This window comes from Sebastes umbrosus, chromosome 14 (assembly GCF_015220745.1).
Source record: "Sebastes umbrosus isolate fSebUmb1 chromosome 14, fSebUmb1.pri, whole genome shotgun sequence".
In the NCBI taxonomy this organism is placed as follows: domain Eukaryota; kingdom Metazoa; phylum Chordata; class Actinopteri; order Perciformes; family Sebastidae; genus Sebastes; species Sebastes umbrosus.
Genome location: NC_051282.1, coordinates 20,725,992 through 20,747,222, shown reverse-complemented (window position 1 = coordinate 20,747,222; position 21,231 = coordinate 20,725,992). Strand labels below are relative to the sequence as shown.

The following is a 21,231-nucleotide window of genomic DNA, read 5'->3' as shown; positions in this document are numbered from 1 at the left end:
TATATCCCTATATCTATATCTATATCTATATCTATATCATTCATAAATGCAAATTTGCGAGAGTTAATCCTCACTTTAATGTTTTTAAGAAAGAAATGGAACTATATATTAAGACAATATCTTCTGCAAAAACAAACAAAAAAAAGGCTAGTAAAACGGTAAATTTGTGCTCCCATTTGAATGTTTTTAAGTTACTGTTATTTATTTATTTATTTATTTGTATTAATCCCTGGCATGTTTCTTGTTTTAAGTTACTTGATTTATTATATTTTTTTGTTTATTTTTATTTATCCCTTTATTTTTCCTTTCTATGTATTGCTTACCTATGCGTTGATTGTTTACAAATCTAAAATAAAGTTTACTGAAAAAAAAGAAAAGAACCATTGGTCGTTACATTTACTTAGATTGTTATCATCAATAAACATCCATATTTACATTATCACTGCAGCTCTCACTAATTTGAGTTTTATTTTGAATTTCCTTACCGGAAGTTGTGGTATGTTATTATGTCTGTCTTTATTCTCCTGAGGTAGCTGGCAGTAGGTGAGTGTCTTACCATACTATTACTTCCGGTTGTCAAAATACGATGATCAATCATAAAATGATGAAGCTTATTATTTGTTTTAGCGGTAACTGTCATAGACAAGTTGTAGTAGTAGTAATTTATTTTGGTTCTTAATAATAATTTTTTTAGCATAAGGAATGCACCCAATAAAGAATAAATAACTAACACATTGAATTAAATGGAAAACAAAAAAGATTTTGACCACAAAAGTGCAGATATAACTCTATATTTCTAAACTGGAATGTTATCGATATTATTTTTTAGAGGTATCAATTATATCTGCTCACTTTCTTAATTATAACAATAAACAGCCCTACTGAAATAAATATTACCTTAATACTTATCAATAGACAGAATATTAAAAAACACTGCAGCCTATCACTCTTTGTTATTTATTATTAGATTCATTTTTTTTCTAAAGGTAGCCTAATTGGAAGTGTCAGTACATCTGGCTTGAAAAGACACTCGGTTGTACACAGACAAGTTGTAGCACTTGAAAGCAACACGCCTCACCTCTGGGGATTATGGGTAATGTAGTTTGTGGACAAAAGTATGAAAAGTCCCATATATTTACAAATGTGGTTCAATGTTTTCACACTTGTCTAAATATAAGTAAAAAATAAATCTAGATTAATTTTAGATTTAGAATTTTTTTCATTTTGGTCTTTTATATTTTCTGAACGTAGAGCTATGATGGTTTAAATAAAAGTAAATAAAAAGCAAATTTCCCACTGGTTGTTGTCACTACTAAAATGACTGAGTCATCAATATTTGGATATAGTGAAATGATTAAACAGGCATACAGAAAAGATACCTTCCCCTTGTTTATTGGTAAAATTACATTTCTTTTCTTCTTTATCTACCCATGACCGAACCCTCCCCATTATCGCCCCCCAACCTAACAGCAGTGGCTGCTGTGCAGGTACTGTTGTGCTAGTTGTCGATGCCATAACAGGATGACATTACACTTGAAAGCAATCCCTCCCTGATATGAAGAGTAAAAACAAAGAGAGAGAGAGAAAAGAAAAAGGGAAAGGAAGCTGACGATAACATCTCAATTCACAAAGATGATGAGACAGAACCAGTGCATTTAATACCATAGATCTTCAGAAAAAAAAAAATTAAGACATTAAAAAAAAATAATCCATCACAAAATAATTAAGGTTGACAAAACATCATGTAGAGATTGGGAAGATATTGTTTTGACAATAACTACTGATTGATTATAAACTTGAAAAGGCTGATACAAATACAGTTGTCAATACACAGTTGTGATTTTGGTCAAGAAAACAAATCTTGCTTCATGTATTTGTCATTGTACACTGATGATTCAAAAACATTACATTAATGCTAAAATTACTTATGGGTGACAATGTTAATAAAGTACTATTTACTGTATATGGTTTGATAACATAGATGGGTGATTGTAAAACCATGAAGGCTTTAAAATCATACTGAACAGCCTGTGTCAAAAGAAGTAATAATAATAATAGTGATAACAATAACAATGTAATAATTCAATCTACACAGCTCTATCAAGAAGGAAATACCGGTCCATTCCCGTTCTCCTGTTACGAAACCTTCTCTCTTCATCTTTTCCAGGAAGCTGACCAGGAACAAGACAGAAAAGTGAAGGACTGCTGCATGCACCTGGAGTTTTAACAGTGTCATAAGACCATGATGGAAATACTTTTTAATTTACGGTGCATGAAAAAGCAGAGGGCAGAAGAGAAAGGACAATACGCCTGTTTATATTCATTCCTGTTGCTTTCATTTTTTTTCCCTCCACACAAATACAGAAAAGGTGAGCAAGATGGCCCTATTAAGTGCCATTGGTAATGACTGATCTTTTTTTTTTTTCCTTCTTCCATGAATGGGACGTTTTTTTATTCCCCTAAGGTGACGTCAAGTGTCCATCATCAATAGAGAGGTCATGGATTGGCAAGTCCTGGGGTTAAAACACGATTCTGTAAATTGATTTCTTGGTTGGTTCAACCGTCAGAGGGATCTGGCGGTTTACTGGCCAGTGGACTCGTTTGCCAAACAGTTAATTGGTGCTCATAGGGTGGTTGGTCCGACCTTGGTTTGGTTTGACCAATGGGACATTGTTTGACAGCTGGCTAATATCTGGTCTGGTTGATCGAAGCTGTGGATCGGTTAGATCAGCTGACGCGTTTTTCGTGTTTTAGTTAGTTCCCGCCCCCACAGCACTGGCCACTTCTGCCCTGCGGCGCAGCTTCCTGCAGGTCCACGCCGCCTCTGGTTCGTCCGCCAGCACCCGCTCCGCCCTGAGACTCGTTCTTGGGAAGCTTCTTGGCTGTTTGGGGTTTAGAGTACAACAAAATAATTTCTGCACTATGGCAACATGACAGTAGGGCAACAAATGACTATTTTCATTATTGATTATTCTCTTGATAGTTATGTCGATAACGATGTACTTATACAGGTCATATAGAGGCACCAGAATTAAATTGAGACTGTTTCATAACCAGTTAAAAGTTCCTCTCAGTAACTTAAAGCAAACACTGGTTCCAGTAACTGCGATGTGAGGATTTGCTGTTTTTCCCTGTTTTGCATTACAGTAAAGTGAATTGCTTTGGGTTTTGGACTGATGGTCAAATAAAGTAAGGAATTTGAAGATGCCATCTTGAGCTCCGGTAAATTACATTCCCCATTATTTTATAAACAAAATGATCAACGATTAATGGAGAAAGTAATCGGCAGATTAAACAGCACATTGTTGCAGGTTTACAGGACAGTAAAATGTGTTGATCACTCACCTATAGCCATAAAAATCTCATTGACATTCATAGCAGTCTTGGCTGAAGTCTCCATGAAGAGCAAACTGTTGTCATCTGCATACGCTTGTGCTTCCTAAAGAAACACACAGCAACGGACAAATTGACAACTTTCATTAATTTCATTAAACAATTGTGAACTTCAATATCAGACTGTAAAAATCCCTCTTTACCTGGAAATCTATGGCTCTCTTGTTGGCCAGATCTGCTTTGTTTCCTGCCAGTGCAATAACAATATTCGGGCTGGCTTGTCGCTGGAGCTCCTTCACCCAGTTCTTTGCACGTGTGAATGTATCCTTAAAAAAAAAAAAAAACAACACTAATGAGACACTGTGCTTTTAAACTTTAAATCCCTGATGCAAGTTTCACATGTTACGATTGAGTTAAAAGAGCAAAGGTCTGGAGCTGTCTCTTGAATTAAGCAATCATCAACCCAAACTGGAAGACAAGGGTCAGCAAACAGATGACACAAGACTGTCTTGGCTGATGTCCCGTCACAGACCCTGGAACTTACTGTGTTGGTGATATCGTAGACCACGATGGCGGCCTGGGCTCCCCTGTAGTACATGGGTGCCAAGCTGTGATACCGTTCCTGTCCTGCAGTGTCCCAGATCTCAAACTTGACCGTTGTATCATCCAAACATACCGTCTGTGTGAGGAAGGCAGCTGGAAAAGGAAATAAGAGCAGAAAATCATCATCAGTAGGCATATATAGGACTGGAATTTAACATTTAAACTTCACAACAGGGCTGTAGTCAAGACCAACATAATCAAGTCCAAGACCAGGTCCAGTCAAGTCCGAGTCAAGAGCAAATTAAAAACCTGTTCAAGACCATTAATTGGCAATAGTGTCTTTTCAATGTTAATATAGTGATTAAGGAGTTGGGCCAACGGAGACCAGTTAAAGCTCTCCAGTGTAATCATGCACAAAGCTTGGATAACAGCTCATTTCTGTTAATGCAGGCAAAATGCTTAGTACATAACAGGCTAGGGCTGCACGATTATGGCCAAAATGCTAATCACAATTATTTTGATCAATATTGATATCACAATTATTCAATGATTTTAGCAACATTTTAATTACACTTTCACATTAAAATAAACAGAGCGCTGTTTTCACTTCCATGCTGTGCTACATTCCTGCTAATGTACAAATTAGAGCTGCAGGATGTTGGAAAAAGCTGACATTGCAATATTTTTTTTCTGCTAAATATGTAGCAAAATGAAAAAATAGAGGAATATTCACCCTACCCCTTTGTTAGCTACATTTTAAAGTTACATTTTTCAGTCTGGTGCACTTCAAAAGCAAAATTAGCAACAATAAGAGCTAAATAAACAATTTTATGCTCTTAATTTAATCATTGTGATCGCGATTAATATTTGATTAATTGTGCAGCCCTATAACAGACTAAGAACAACTTGACCAGTTCTTAGTAGCCGAGACCAAGAGTCCAACATGGCACGAGAAAAAGACAAGTGTAAGACTTAAAAAATGTGGGAGACTGGACTAGAGAACTACAGCCCTGCTTCATAATACAGTGATTAAGACCATGATGAAACGAGGAGGAATGGTACTCACTGAAATTATAAAAAGACAAAAAAATAAAAATAAAAAATTCGGGGAGGTATGTAACCTCTACAGAACTGACTGGAACTACAAACAGCACAATTAAGAAAACATGATGCCGGGGAAATACAGCGTCATGGAAATACACAAAAGAGAAAAGAATATCATGTGTACAGTGAAAACAAACTGTAGCACATAGCGAGCAGGCACAACTGCATACAAGTCGCTTACTCAGCCGACTGTCACATGACGGAGGAAACTGAGCACTCACTTGCACATACTTTAAAGCTTTGTAATCTTTGCCCAGCGTGCAGCTGACCACAAGGTTCAGGAGAATATAAAACATGCTGACTCGTCCTGAGTGTAAAGCACTGAGCATCCTGTCCACACATCCTACGGCCACATTACTCATCAGATGGAGGAACACATTGAGAAGAAACACTGGTTCAACGTAAAACAGAGAAATTACAAAATTAAGTTATGTTTCTGCTGCTCTTCCTTTATTTCCTGCTTTTCTCGGTTTTACAAAACAACCAACTTGGAATAATAATTACCAAGGAAAGGTTTTTGAAGTTTGGTCTGAAGTTTCTACTTGTAGCTAATTTTGTGTGCCTAGATTTATTTTGTTTTCTTCAATTTATTTTGTTCCTTAATTTTAATTGATCTATTGTAGCATCTGGTTTTGTGTGCCAGTATGTTTATATGCATTTCAAAGAATTAATAAAAAAAAACTTTGATTTAAAAAAAAAAGAAGATGTTGGGCTCTGATTATTATCTGATTAATCGCTAATGAAAATAATTGTTAGTTGCCGCCCTATCTTTTAGGGACGCAAATTATAAGCAACTTCCTTAATTGATTGTCAGCCACGTTAATGTTCAATAATCAGTTTATCATTAAGTGTTTCTATGGGTTGTAGACTATACATTTTGATTTCACGTCAACTTTAAAGGGGACATATCAATGAAAACTCACTTTTTCAGTGCTTGTGCTCATACATTTGTGTATCTGAAGTGCCTACCAACCCACAAACTGTGAATAAGACTAACCCAGTCAGTTTTTGTGGCCGTCTAGATCAGAAAATATAAGATTCAGAAAGCTATTCAGATTTGGCTCCCCTTCCTATGTCACATTAGTATATATTGCCCACAGCTTGACAATTACCTTTGTAAAGGTGCACCATATTCATGCTCGCAAGCCAATCAGAGCAGACTGGGTATTTTAAAGAGACAGGCGCTAAAACAAAGCGTTTCAGACAGAGGGTGAATATGGGTTTTTGAACATTAAAGGACCAGTGTGTAACATTTATGGGGATCTACTGGCAGAAATGGAAAATAATATTAATAATTATTTGTTCTTTAGTGTTTAATCACCTGATAATAAGAATCTATGTGTTTTCGTTAGCTTAGAATGAGCCCTTCATATCTACATAGGTAGCGGGTCCTCTCTATGGAGTCCGCCATGTTGCACCGCCATGTTTCTACAGTGGCCCAGAACGGACAAACCAAACTCTGTTATCTTTTCCTGCTTGGTCTGAAATTAATAACATTACTCGGTCCCGCTACCGCCACTCTGTCTCTCTTGCTTCACCACTCATTTCCAACATACACACACACTCTAAGCACTGGCTCTGCTCCAAATGGCTCTAAAGAGGGCCATTCGGTCACCGTAGCTCTCCAACACGCTTGGCACACAGGAGAGACTAGATACCGCTAGATCCTACACACTGGACCTTTACAACATGTAAACATGTTCTAGTAGAAACCCAAAATACAAGAATGAACCTGAAAATGAGCATAATATGTCCCCTTTCAAATTAGGCTGCCCTGACAAGACTTATATCTTCCTGTTTTTAAAAATAAGAATATGAGAACATTTACATGGTCAAATCTGTTAAATCCAGCATACTGACAAAGAAAGCACATTGTCATTTCAGCAGTAAGCTGAAGGATTCAGACCCTTCAGAGTGTTTAGGCTGTGGGAGGCCAGTGGGAAAGATGAGAGTAAAGTTAATGTAATAATGAACAAAAAACCAGCAGCTCCAGTGGAAACCTGTCAATGTTGCTTTTCCAGCTGGACTGAGGATTTGCACTTAACATCCGAGTTAAAAGTTGACTTCTGTAGCCCTCAAGCTGTAGTCACCATAAAGTAGAAAAACCAACACATTTAACACCACCACTCTGAAAAATGTCAAAGCCACAGACAGACTATAATATTCTTGCTTGAAAATGTAACAATACTCTTTCACCAGCCTCACTGGTCTACAGGAGGTCCAGGAAATCCCCATTGTTGTCTCAATTCCTTCCTGTTTCAAGTAACCTCACTCCTCTGCTTCCTCCTCAGAACTGGTATTTGCAGAGGACAATCTAAAGTCATTTTCAGCTCCAAAAATATTTGAAAATGTAATTAGTTCCTGCAAAATCAATATAAATGTCTCCCATGTGTGAGGAGCTTGGTGGCTCATGGGAGAGTCAGGTGATCAGCTGCAAAGAACTGGTTCTGCCACTCCTTCTCCTGCACAACGGAAAACATTAAGACCGACAAGCGAGCAATCAGTTCCTCTGTACCAGCAGGAACATGTTCTTTCTGCTTCAGCATTCATGTTACTGTCCACTGACATGTTGAAAATGTTGTCTGTACAGCCACATGATGCATTTATGACAATGATAGTTTTAAAAAAATGGGATGAAAACTGTATGGGTTGTGTAATAATTGTGTTATTATTGTTTAGGTGAAGTTCTGTAATATAAGTTTTAAATCATTCCATTGATTATATCTTTGTATCCCTCTGAGCTGTAAATTAAGAGATGTTACAGCTATGATGCCATTAAAGCATGACAGAGAGCAAAGACACAAAACCCTCACCTCCGATGGTGCTCTCCTGGTACTCGTGGAACTGGCCTTTGACAAAGCGCAGCACCAAGCTGGACTTCCCCACCGCCGATTCCCCCAACAGCACTAGCTTAAACTGGCAGATCTTGTTGTTTGCTGCAGTGCCGTTGGTCCGTGCTGGTCCGCCTCGCCCTGCCATAGTGTTGAAAATCGGGAGGGAGAAGTAGAAGCCGGGAGAAGAGGGAGGAAGTGTGGTTGGCTTTAGGCTTGGTGCAGGGGCTGGTGAGGCTGAGCTAGACGCTTCAGGCAGGTAGATGAGCCAGAGGAAGAGGAGACCTCACCAGTGGGAGCTGGAAAACACAACATATTCAGTAGGTTAAGCTTTACTCTACAGGCTTTCTATTAAAAACAACCATGTTAGCTGCTAAATATTATAGAGAGGCAACGTCCCTCCCCTTACGGTGGACCAGCATGGGACCTTATTTCGTTAAAAAACATGTACAGTAGTCAACGGCGAGAGACAAACATTTTTTGATCCAGTTTAATTGCTCCATGAATCACACATATGATTTAAAACATAATTTAAAACATAATTTTGCAAGTCAAGAAAGTCGGTTTGTTGTAGTATAAGACTGTGAAAATATGTAATTAGACTACACACCCAAAAATCACGTAGTGGCGTCTCTCTCGCTGAAGCTACGATGCCTGTGTGTTCTGTACTGGGATGTACTCACACCAGCAACGGCTGACGTCTATTGTACGAGACAAGAGATGTACTTCATCGCGGTTTCACACAAAAAAGTAAATGATACTACAACAAACGTACGACAAACTGACCTTCTTGACTTGCAAAATTATGTTCTAAATTGACAAACGTTATATGTGCTATTCATGTCGCAATTCAAACAGAATCAAAAAAATATTTGTCTCTTGCCGTTGACTACCGTTTTTCCAAAATAAGATCCCATGGGGTCCACCAGAAGGGGAGAGACTTTGCCTCTCTATAGTAAGTAGTTAATTAAAAAAAACAAACTGAGATGAATTCATTAATTCCTGCTGGCACTTGCCAATAAGAGTAATCATGACTTAAGTAAAATATAGTGTAACTGTAAAATATATCTGCACTAAAGCTTTTGTTTTAGCCAAGATTACCATCAGACAATTTAGAGTTTAAGTTGTTGACACAGAAACATGCATCACACTGGGGCGGGGCCTCCAAATGAAGAGCTTATCATTGAACCATGTTTAGTATAAACAAGTGCTACCGGAGGAGAACACTTATGTATTGTTTGAAACTGAGTCCTCTCATGCTCCCACAGGTTGTCCTAACAGTGTGTGTTTTTGATATGTACATGGTGCACTAATACAACACAGAATAGATAGAATAACATAGTATGTTATTGTTATTCTATGTTTATATTTTATATTTTCTAAGTTAGTTGTAGTAGTCTGGTATATTCATAATGTATCTAATATATTCTTTATATTGTGTATACTAAAGATATATATCTCTGGTGTTGATACAGTATGTATATTTACTTTGTATTTACTGTTCCTGTGCATTGCCTGGATAACCTGCCTCCCAATTTGGGATCAAGTACATCTATGCATCTATCAATCTATCTATATTTTGAAATAAATAAAATATATACAGTATGAAAATGCATACAATTATAATATACAAATAGAATTATGTAGATCTGGAGAATTAATAGTGCACGTGAACAGAGGTAGGTGTAAACAAATGTAAAACTATAATTTGAAGAAATGAAACACAAACCATAGAAACTAGTATTAAGTGTTGCCCAACACTCGCCCCCAAGCATAAGCTCAGCACATTTGTTCCTGTGAGTCATCCCTTAACAGATATCTGGCAACAGTTTGAAGCCATGACTATAGTGTTAAGATCTCTATGAGTATTTCCATGTAGTGATACCGAAACCATATAATGAAACATTAATCAACGAGTCAAAAATGAAATCAACAAGGCAACTTCCGGTGACCACATTTATTTTTGGAAGGACCACAATGTATTTTGACTCAGTCTTGTTTTAGATTCAGTACTAAAAGGAGCCTGTTACACAGAGCTGTACTTTAAAGTTTTAAAAGCATTTCATTCAACCTAATTTAGCCCAAATTATCCACACAACTTTACGTGATAACAGCACACGAAGGCGGCCTGTTTTGCATATATGAAATATTGCCTAATCTATTTTTTCAGTTGGGTGATGCACATGAGGTCAGCCAGCTTCTGCTTGGTCAAAGCAGGAAACACAACTCAGCTCAAAGCAGGAAGTGGAGATTGCAGAAGACATTTTACTGCTGAGCACATTAAAACTTGGGATAGCCACAGCTTTGTAATGCAGAAACACAACAACATACTAAAGACAAGTAGGAGGTTAGAGACTATTCCTGAGAGAGAAATGAAATGTTGAGAATGAGGAAAACTGAAGACAAGTAGGAGGTTAGAGACTATTCCTGAGAGAGAAATGAAATGTTGAGAATGAGGAAAACTGAAGGAAAGACGTCACTGCTGATAGTCTTTAAAGTTCTAATAGTTAGAGTTTGGTCTAGGCTTATTTCTCAGCTCGTTGCTGAGCCGGACTTAAGCTTCAGCATGTGACAGGAGATCATGGCTCTGTCCATAAAGTATTAAGAACTGGCATGTTTCATTTGACAGTGTACTAACCAACCATGCTGCATATATTCATTATGAACGCATTTCTGCTGTGCAAGTCACTGTGAAATCACTGCCACAGAGCATTATGGGATACAAAAACATACCAGTTCCTTTACAGTTTTCCCATTTTACTCAAACGTAAAAATAAGTTGTCTCTATGATTAAAGAAATAGTCTCCAACATCAGCATGTTACCAAATCTGTTTACTTTTGTTATAGATTTTCTAAGAAGGCTGCATGGACGTACACCTGTATCCAACTACAGCAGACATCATCAGCAGTGCATTTAAGGTCTCACTGGACTCTTTAACTAGCAGACTCACACTATCACAAGCCCCGAGAGACAGAGGGAATCCTTCACAGCGGCCAGCAGCAGAGTTGGAGAAGGAATAAAGACACTCTGTTCACTGGGTCGAACAGACGGTCTGTACTCATTATACTGTACTCAGAGACGAGCTGTTCACCTGTTTACATTCCTCAAGACTGGGCTTGTGGAAACAGACCTACAAAACAACCAGACAAGCAAACACCTCAAATCTAGCCTAATTGCTTTTCTTGAACAGAAGATGTGCAGAAGATTGCTGTGCGCTGCTCTTCATCGGAGGTGGAAAACCAAAACTAATAGAAGACACTTCTGATCAGGCACAAATCTCACCATTGTGTGACTTATTGTCGGAATAGAATTATTAAATAATGTTTATAATAGTCATTTTTTTTATAAATTTTGAGGTAAATATTGGGGTAATTTGGCAGTAATTCCAAAGAAATTTCAAATAGGTTACTTGCTAATTATCACCTAATTACTATATCAATAATATCGTTTATCATAATTATTTCTGGGACAATATATCGTTCAACAAAAGTAGTTATCGTGACGGGTCTTGGGAAAAGGTTTTGTTATGCAGCAGTTACTTTCTATGTTCTATAAGTTTTGGCCAACACAAAAAGTAGGCTGTGCTGGAGCCATTCACAGGATGAATACAGTGAAAGAAGGTTTCAAAGACATAAAGAGTAACTTGCAAAACAAATTATGTGTCCTGGGCTGAAGATTTATTTTTGCTACCAACAGATGTTGCAGTACACAACTATTAATAGCAAAACACACACACAGTCTGCTACCTACTGATTGATGATAGTAACTGTTAAGTGCCAAAACAGTAACATCAATAATGAGCATATAAAAGTATAAATGCAGAAGTGGCTGTCTAGTTTGCGATCAGAGGCTCTTTTGTTTCACTGAGACAGACCTGCACACATCTTAAGCAGCCTGCGACGGATGCTTTGATGGTATCCCTAATGGGCTCTGAAGACCTCCACAAGGGAAGTGGGTCACAGAGAGAGACAGTGGCACATGGGTCAGCGAAAGGGGGAGGAGAAGGAGCAAACTAGAGGGAAAGCCTGTGAAATATTCATCGTGGCCTCCTCCTGTATGCTCCGCTGCCAGCATGATACCCAAGCTCTTAGCAGGGATTGCAGTGCATTGAACACCTAAATATGGGAGTGTGTGCACAGAACTAATTTATGGCAGTTTTATTCAAATTCAAAACCGGTGTACAAAAAAATAATAAAATGATACAATATCCCTTTGAATAATGGCTGTTCACTCTATGAAAGCAAATGCTGTAGCCTCCCATTGCGAAATAATGATTCCCTTCCTCTGTGTCTGTTGTTGTCACAAGAAAAAACTAAATGATAGTGGTAATACTCATTAACAAATTAATAAAGTAATGTAATACTTCTCAGGAAGAAACACATAACTCCATGTTCAAACATGCATTGCACTACAAACTTTAGCAAAAATGATTAGGTCTGAGTACCTGTTAACAGTTTCCTAGAGTGTTTTTAGGACTCCCAGTTTTGAAGAAAAGACGCATTTCATATCATATAGTGTCGGTCTGAAACTGTTGTGGCACGAATATTTAGATAAAGTTTGGATTCTTCTCTTCCTCTTCGCCATGAACAAAACATGGAAGTTCAAATGCAGTTTTCAACCAACAGCGCCAGTTTATAGGCCTCAGTTTTTGCAATAATTAAAAGGTGCTAAATGCGAGATCCACACAGCTCTCAACATGGCGACGGCTGAGCCAGGGACCCAGAGGTTCGGTGCTACCCTTCCGTGAAGACGGTGACGGCGTTATCGGCTGTAACTGTCGTATGAGAGCAATGCAGAGCGGCGGCCGTGAGCTATCCAGTGGGGCACGCTCACATGCACTAAAAGCATGCATGGCCGACCCGGCTATGTCAACAAAGCACAGAAAAGCTTCGATTACAAAACACACAGGGAGAGCGACTTCATTCTCTGCTCAGGTAGACATTACTCCTCCATATCTTTACATAGCAAATAGTTGTTTACTGCAATATTAATGCTCTGGATATCGTAAAGAGGACATTTAAATCAAGAAGAAAAATTACCTAGCTGATTTTTCGATTGCAGGCCATGCAATTTAAAATATATTACAGCATAAGTTCTTTGCAAGGAACTTAGCTATTGATTATAGAAAATAAACATAGAAATTTTAAGTGAACTTGACAGTGCGGCAACATGTAATGAAAAAATCTGAACTCAGTCACGCATTTAAGTAGTAGTCAAACAACCTTTGTGGCAGGCATCACTATACCAGTTTCAAGAACACAAGCAGGGACTTGTGCTGCTCAGTTCATGTGAAGGGTGGGGTCCTGGGAGAACTGGTGGTGTCTGATATGAGGGGCTACATCACCATCCTCCTTTTGTCTAGAATGCCAAATGGTCAAACTCTCGCCTGGAAGTAGCAAACTTCCATTTACTGTGAACGCTATGTATTCAAGACCTACATATTATTGGCAAAAAGCTGTGTAACATTTTGCCCCAAAACAACAACAAAGACACAAAAGCAGAACAATCCTTGAGAGCTCTAATGAAACAGGAAATGCTCTTGATCTGGAAGGTAAGCCATTCCATTGTGTGGGTTTCTAATAAAGAATGGCTTTGGTGACGGTGACAGGGAAACTGGGGACACAACACAGGAAAAGCAAACATGATACTCATCACTACTAGTTAGCCAGGCCAATAGGAAAACACAGGCACTTCCTTGTGTCGTGACTGTTGTGTGAAAAGCTCTGTACCCACATAGAGGAATATAGCGATCCATAGGCCCAGCCGAAACCTGCACCTCCTCGTGAAATCACAGTAAAAAATTGAAACTAATAAAGATGTTTACTAACTGAAAACAAAATGAACAGCAGTTAGTCCTCAGGGCACCAAGTTACATAATTGCTCATCATTTGCGATTAATCTTACAGTATAGGGTGAGGCTTGAACAGTTTTTCTAAACATGGCATTTCAAAAGACAAAAGGAAGACTTTCTCTTACAAATTCTTCCGTTATGCATTAAAATAGGTGCAATCTAGTTGAAATTAAAATAAAATCCCATCTGCACCCATGCATGCATGCATTCCAAGGAATGGCCTCAGGTCACAACTCATCAAGTTACCTAAAATAGCCTTTGTCCCCTTCCAACCCAGTCACACAGCAGTTTGTGAGATAGTCACAAAATGTAATGTATTGATTTGTGTACATAGACCGGGGAGCATAGAGAGCAGCAGACAATGCATAGGGAGAAGGATGGGGTGGATGGATGGGTCAAAAAACACAGGACTTTCACCCAGGAAACCGGTGTTCCTGTCCCGCATGAAACCACAAGTCAAAGTTAATTTATCTGTCACATAACTTCCGGAGTTATTTTTATCCAAACCGCGATCTTTTCCTAAACTTAACTAAGTAGTTTGTTGCCTAAGCCTAACCAAGTCGATATTTTCCTAAGCCTAACTAAGTAGTTTTATTTTGAAAAGACTGGAGAGGAAATTGACATGTGTGTCACGTGTTGCTGGACATTCGTAAGAAAACTCACGAAAAATACGTTGTTGAAAGTCATGCTGAGCGTCACGAAAAAAAGGGAAATTTGTGTCTATGTACACGAATCAAATAAATTAAATTCCGTGACTATTTCCCCAACTGCCGTGAGACTGTGTTGCTCATGTTTTTCCCCAAATAGTTTTTGTTGAATCATAAAAACAGGTACGTCAATTTGCTCCTTTCTGCAGATATAAAAAAGGTTGGGGCCTAGTTGATGGCGGCTCACCGCCACCGGCTTATACACATACTCTGACCATAATACACTTTAGGAAATTAAAACACACTGGGCCCTAGTTGTCAGTTCAACCTTACTGACCTACAACTTTAGACAGTGCTGAAAAAGCCTGAGTAAAAAAAAAATAAAAAGTGACAAATGACAATAATATCATGTATATTGATGGGGGACAAATTCACAGTACTTCTTTCAGGGCTGTCACTACTTTAAAAGGACAAGGTTCATGCACCATAAAACTAACAAGAACTAAAGCAAGTATTTCCCTTCTCTGTCTCAAAGGTCCATGCTCTGTTCCCCTTATTCAGCCATAATAAACAGAAGCTACGAAGATACAAGCATGTGCTGTTAAATGTAAGGAGATACACATGTAGTCAAGTATTAACGCCAACAATGTAAACTGGCAGAATTACAACTTAAATGCTGTCAGCAGTAATGATGTCTTTATCACACTTCATGTGTGAAAAAACACAAGCTTACTGGCATTTAGTGGCCTGAGTGTGAGAACCTGTGTGAACCCTATTAAACTACCTCAGATGAGTCTCTTAAGTTAAAACTTCAAACTTGTACTTGTAAATTGATGTATGCTCAAAATGCATCTGACATTATATTCATTCATGGTTTGTTTAATAGGGACCAATACAATGTACATAGACAACTTAAAAACAGCTATCTGATGCCAGTATCATAGTGCTTATAGCGGATGCTAATTTGCAACACCTGTCCCTAGAAGGGCTTTTGGTGAAAATAAGAGATTAAAACAGGAATGGGTACAGGAAAAATAAATAAATACAATAAAGCACACATTTACATGTAAAAACTAGACATGAGTACAGGTTTGTCGCTGAATTAAACATGATTTGGTTGCTCTCTTAAAGGTGGTAAAGTTTGCAGCAGATTTCAAGTGATCAGGTAGCGAATTCCAAGACGTCGCTCCTTTCACAGAAAAAGCTGTCTGAGCAAAAGATGTTCTGCAGAATTGAACTTTCACAATTGCCTCTCTGAAGCTGCTCTGGTGGATCTGCTACAGCTCTGTAGTCTCATGATGTATTTGCAGAAAGACAGTTCAAACATTTAAACACAAGCTTTACATAATGTAAAATCCATGAAGTTTGCAAAACATCTTGTATTTACTCAAAATGCAGCAATGATTGCACCTTATTTGCTTTTTGTCCAAGATTTTCAGGTCCATATTATAACCATAACAGCACTTTCAAAAGAGAGCTTTCAAACGACCTTTTTTTCTATAAAATAAAATATATTTACTTTAGGGGAAACAAGTGGCTTGACAGTTATCTGTGAATTGAGGTTTAACAACAATAATTAGCTATTTGACAGGCTCAAAGTAGAAGCAATGTTTACCCAACTAGTGTATGTTACCATTGTTATCATGTATAGCTACAATTAAATTAACTAAATGTAAAAGTTGATCTAGCTTTAGCAAGAGTGATAGCTAAGTTTGATGTTGTGAAAACCATGAATCAACTACTATAACGTAGTTAACCATAATGTGTCCTGTAAGCTATGATGGATGGTAAAGATAGATATATGTATGTAGTCATATCATTTCTTTATATTAATCTTGTCTCTATAGGTGGAGGCTTCAGATAAGCCCAGTGGGTTTTTGCCTCTTCCTGCACTGTATATTATTATTATTTTTTTTTTTGTTATGTTGTATAGTCTTAAATTGTGCAAAACAAATAAACAAATAAACAAATAAACACATAAACACAGATATAACGTTAGCTACTTAGCTTTGATAGCCTTTTAAATAACTTAAATAGCATAAACACTGACTAGTAGTTGTGCTAAGCAGTTTGCCAACTTACTAACTAGCTAACATCAGATATTAAGACGTAATTTGCTTGGCTTTGTGTGAATTGTTGACACAATAAACGAGCTATAAAGGAAATGAGATGAAATTTGACAGCGTTAGCTAGCTGGCTAGGTTAGCATCGACAAACGTCATCAGACAACTTTCCTTTTCTCGGCCTCTCGTCGTCAGCTGTTTGACATTTAACTAACTAACTCAGGCTTGTTATTGTGTCTGCTGTTGGCATAAAATGTATGATATCTTATGCTTCTCAGCTGTGTTTGTGTCGAGTCTTTGAGGACGTGTTTATGTGTCTCTCGGTGTCTGATGGACGTTAGGCTGAACCCGGACTTGGCTCAACGGTTGACTAAAGACGACAGTTGACAAACCAGTCCAGCAGTGTTGCTGTTTCACCTCCTCCGTATTGTATAATGTAAAGTTACTTACAGTACTTTTTCTTCTTTCGCTGGTCTCATCGGTGTCTGTGTTCTTCTTCTTCTTCTTTTTCTTCTTCTGCTGAGGCTCTGGCCTTCCCTTCCGGTTAGCGAGTTTTTTCCGGGAACGTCCCACTCTTCTGTCAGTTGGGTTTCTGACCAATGAGAGCACGAGCATCAGTCTACACGAGACACCACTTTCTGCAGTACACCCTGCACCGGGGGACGACACATACATACAATAAAATGATGAAATGAATCATTAACACCGCAAACATAGCTAAAATAGTTACCTATACTAAATTTTAAGTTTAAATAAAAAAAAATATATATATTTTGAATACAGTGGTTATTAAAGGGACTGTTTGTAACTTTCAGAATTGCTGCTTAACAGTGACACCTGTGGCCGTGAAATCAACGAAAGTCAGCGTTTGGCTCGCGCTTGCTCGCTCTAAATATACCTGAACGAGCATCGTAGATAGATTTTCTTTTCTTTTTTTACTTGTGTATATTCTTTTTACTTATCTCTCTATTTTTTGTATATAATATGTTTTTTCCTGTATCTATACTGGCTTCTTTTATATTAATATTAGGTTTGTTAAGTTTCTTTGTACCAAGAATGTTATTATTGGGGACGTTTGTGAATGTAACATACTGTATATAATGATATATAAATATGAATAAATATAATATTGAAAAAAAAAAGTTCACGTTAAAAAGAGGATTTGCAAAAACACTATAAAACAGTCAAAAACATCATTTAAAAATACATTAATACATTTCTAAATAAATTATGGGATTTAAAAATCTATTTGAAAATGCAGTTTAAAAACTGGATTAACAAATTGAATCATTAAAGGGACTATTTGTAACTTTCAGAAATGCTTCTTAACAGCGACACCTGTGGCCGTGAAGTCAACGAAAGTCAGCGTCGGGCTCGCGCTTGCTCGCTCTAAATATACCTGAACGAGCATCGCTCAAAACAGTGAGGCGACACACGTCAGCTAAAAGCACAATATCACTATATATTTCAGCTGCTTGGCAGTAATGTTAGCTGACCAGACGAAGGTCTCTCCATGAACATGATTTAGATCTGGTCCTAGTGTTGGCTTTTCCTGCCTAAGTGCAGGCTGATGCAGCGGGGCTCTGCAGCGTGTCTCCTCTGCTCTCTCCGCCCGCAGTCGGAGAGAGTAGAGGAGACACCGGCACCCGGTCGGTAACGAGAAGACAACGTAAATCTCTGTAGAGCTCCATCACTTCACAAGACACGGGAAACCTCTGTTGGTCTGGAGGAGCTGCAGCAGTTATTTCTGCACAAACGTCCACTGAACATTCACTAGATATTCTCAGAGCTAAACTAACTCTTCTGCAGTGTGGAGTGAGCGCACGTTCACATCTAGAGCTGTCTGAGTGAAGGCGAGCAGGCAGAGGAGGAGGGTACAGCGGCTACACGCGAACGCGCATATGCGAGCGCGCATGTGACGACCCGCTACATTTATGCGCATACAAAGTTACAAATAGTCCCTTTAAAGGGACTGTTTGTAACTTTCTAAGCGTATAAATGTACCGGGTCGGGACACATGCGCGCTCGCATATGCGCGCTTGCGTGTGGCTGAAGTCACTGCTCCGTTGCCTGCTCGCCTTCACTGACACAGCGCGCGCGTTCTCGCTCCACCTCTAGACGTGAACGCGCGCTCACTACACACTGCAGAAGAGTTAGTTTAGCTCTGAGCATATCTAGTGAATGTTCAGTGGACGTTTGTGCAGAAATAAATGCTGCAGCTCCTCCAGACCAACAGAGGTGTTCCGTGTGTTGTGAAGTGACGGAGCTCCACATGGAGTAACGTTATTGCCTCCTGCGCCCGCAGGGAGACACTGGGTGCCGGCAAACAGGCAGCGGAGGAGAGGCTCCGGTTGCCGGTGTCTCCCTGCGGGCGCCAGAGGGAGGCGATAACGTTACTCCGTGTGGAGCCCCGGAGGCTTAGGCAAGAAAAGCCAACACTAGGATCAGCAGTGATTCATGGAGAGACCTTCGTCCGGTCAGCTAACATTACTGCCAAGCAGCTGAAATATAGAGTGATATTGTGGTTTTAGCTGACGTGTGTCGCCTCACTGTTTTGAGCAATGCTTGTTCAGGTATATGTAGAGCGAGCAAGCGCGACCAAGCTCGAGCCCAACGCTGACATTCGTTGACTTCACGGCCACAGGTGTCGCTGTTAAGCAGCAATTCTGAAAGTTACAAATAGTCCCTTTAATGATTCAATTTGTTAATCCAGTTTTTAAACTGCATTTTCAAATAGATTTTTAAATTCCATTATTTATTTAGAAATGTATTAATGTATTTTTAAATGATGTTTTTGACTTTTTTATAGTGTTTTTGCAAATCCTCTTTTTAACATGAACAATTTTTTTTCAATATTATATTTATTCATATTTATATATCATTATATATGTTACATTCACAAACGTCCCCAATAATAACATTCTTGCTACAAAGAAACTTAACAAACCTAATATTAATATAAAAGAAGCCAGTGTAGATACAGGAAAAACATATTATATACAAAAAATAGAGAAATAAGTAAAAAGAATATACACAAGTAAAAAAAGAAAATCTATTTATATATACATATACTGTATATAACTTGAACTATTTATTAATGGATTAATAATTAATTTGTAAATTCCTTTCATAATTCTTCTTTTTATTGCACATTAAAATGTCAAAATATGAATTACTTTGTTATATAATCCATTTATCCATGTATTAATAAATCAATTTGTAAACAAATGTATTAATGCCTATTTTTTATTGTGCAATTAGTTATCAATTAAATGCTTTATTACTATTTTCGTGGCTCTTGTGGTACTCCATAGAATGTAACTAAGTACATTTCTTTATTTTTGTTATTTTATAATTAAATTAAATTAAATTAAATTAAATTAAATTTCATTTCATTTCATTTCATTTCATTTATGTATTTATTTATTTACTTACAATTTGTACGCTACTTGAGTATTCCTATTATATACTACCTTTCTACTCCATACATTTTGGAGGCAAATATTGTACTTTTTACTCCACTACATGTATTGGCCGAAATTAGTTACTGGTTAGTTCGCAGATTTAGGGTATTAATACACAATATAAATCAACTCATCACTTATTACATATTATCATAAGTATATAAAGTAATTCAAATTAGCTTCACCTTTACCAGCTGCAACATTAAAATGATGAACATATTAATGCATTACTATATATTATTATCCAGTAATATAAAATATATGATTCTGAAATGGGCCATTTTGCATAATGAGGTGCATGGCCAAGTTTTGAGTTGAGTTCAGATTTACAAATATTGCGCCAAGTCATCAATATACTTAATTTCAACATAATTATTAATCTGATTCATATTTAAATTAAAAACAAAACCTGAACACTGCAAACAACTTTTTAAAGCATCAGAGATAAAATACTTAGACCTACTTTTAAGCTACTAAATTTGAAATGAGTTCAACTCATGTTTATTTATTTGAATACAGTGGTGGAATGTAACAAAGTACATTTATTCAAGTAGTGTACTTAATTACAATCGTATCTTATCTTATCTTATCTTATCTTATCTCATCTTATGCTAATACTTTTGTTATTATTTGTAATTTATTTTTACCCAGATCCCATTCCAGTTGTGGTTTCTCACCTACCCATTTCTTCAATTCAGTTTTACTTCCTATGTGCATGCACTCACCTTGTGTTTGTTTTACTCACTGTGTTGCTGTTGGTTACATGGCCTTGCTGGTTGTTCTTTGCTGCTAGATTAGTGCTGATGAACGTGCACAACCAGAGAAAAAAGATCAGACTGAAGGAGAAAACTCTCTTTAATGAATCTGTTAGACATTCACCATGTTTTGACCCTGAAAAACATTCACTCTGGCAAGATGACACAATGAAGCTTGCAGCCTAAAATACTGCAGATTAAAAATAAGTGATAATGAGAGTCAGACTTTGTGTTTACCATCATGTTTCTGATGATTATGATCCAGGGGTCTGTTCTTGCCTGATATTCATATAAGATATGTAGATCTTCAAAGCTGTAATTTGTCTCAAAAATAACAAATAGATATTTGCTTCCTCTAGTGTGACCCTGTGAATCAAATCAACATTGACAGAATGGCCCTTTCTGTTTGTTTGTTGGTTGGTTGTTGTTTTTTTACAGATGATACACTAATGCAACTACATCAAGATTACAGCTAACATGCCGTAATACACCATTCAGGTCAGGATTTAATGTTGCATGCTACAGGGTAACCTATGTTAGGCCTGTATGCAGTGTATTGAAGACTAGTAGTAATGCCTTGAGCCGTTCCCAATAGGGTTGTAACGGTATATGGTTTAGTAGAATTATTAGTAGAAGTGT

General features: G+C 37.7%; 1 protein-coding gene across 1 annotated transcript; it reads right to left on the bottom strand.

The window, feature by feature from the left end:
* Positions 1 to 1,376: 1,376 nt before the first annotated feature.
* rab5c (RAB5C, member RAS oncogene family) lies at positions 1,377 to 16,981 on the bottom strand. Its single transcript, XM_037791098.1, has 6 exons — positions 16,824 to 16,981; positions 7,794 to 8,110; positions 3,878 to 4,029; positions 3,537 to 3,659; positions 3,346 to 3,439; positions 1,377 to 2,882 (listed from the first exon to the last, which is right to left on the bottom strand). Exons 2-6 carry the CDS (start codon positions 7,957 to 7,959, stop codon positions 2,755 to 2,757), a joined length of 663 nt encoding a protein of 220 aa, XP_037647026.1. The 5' UTR covers positions 7,960 to 8,110; positions 16,824 to 16,981; the 3' UTR covers positions 1,377 to 2,754.
* Positions 16,982 to 21,231: the final 4,250 nt, after the last annotated feature.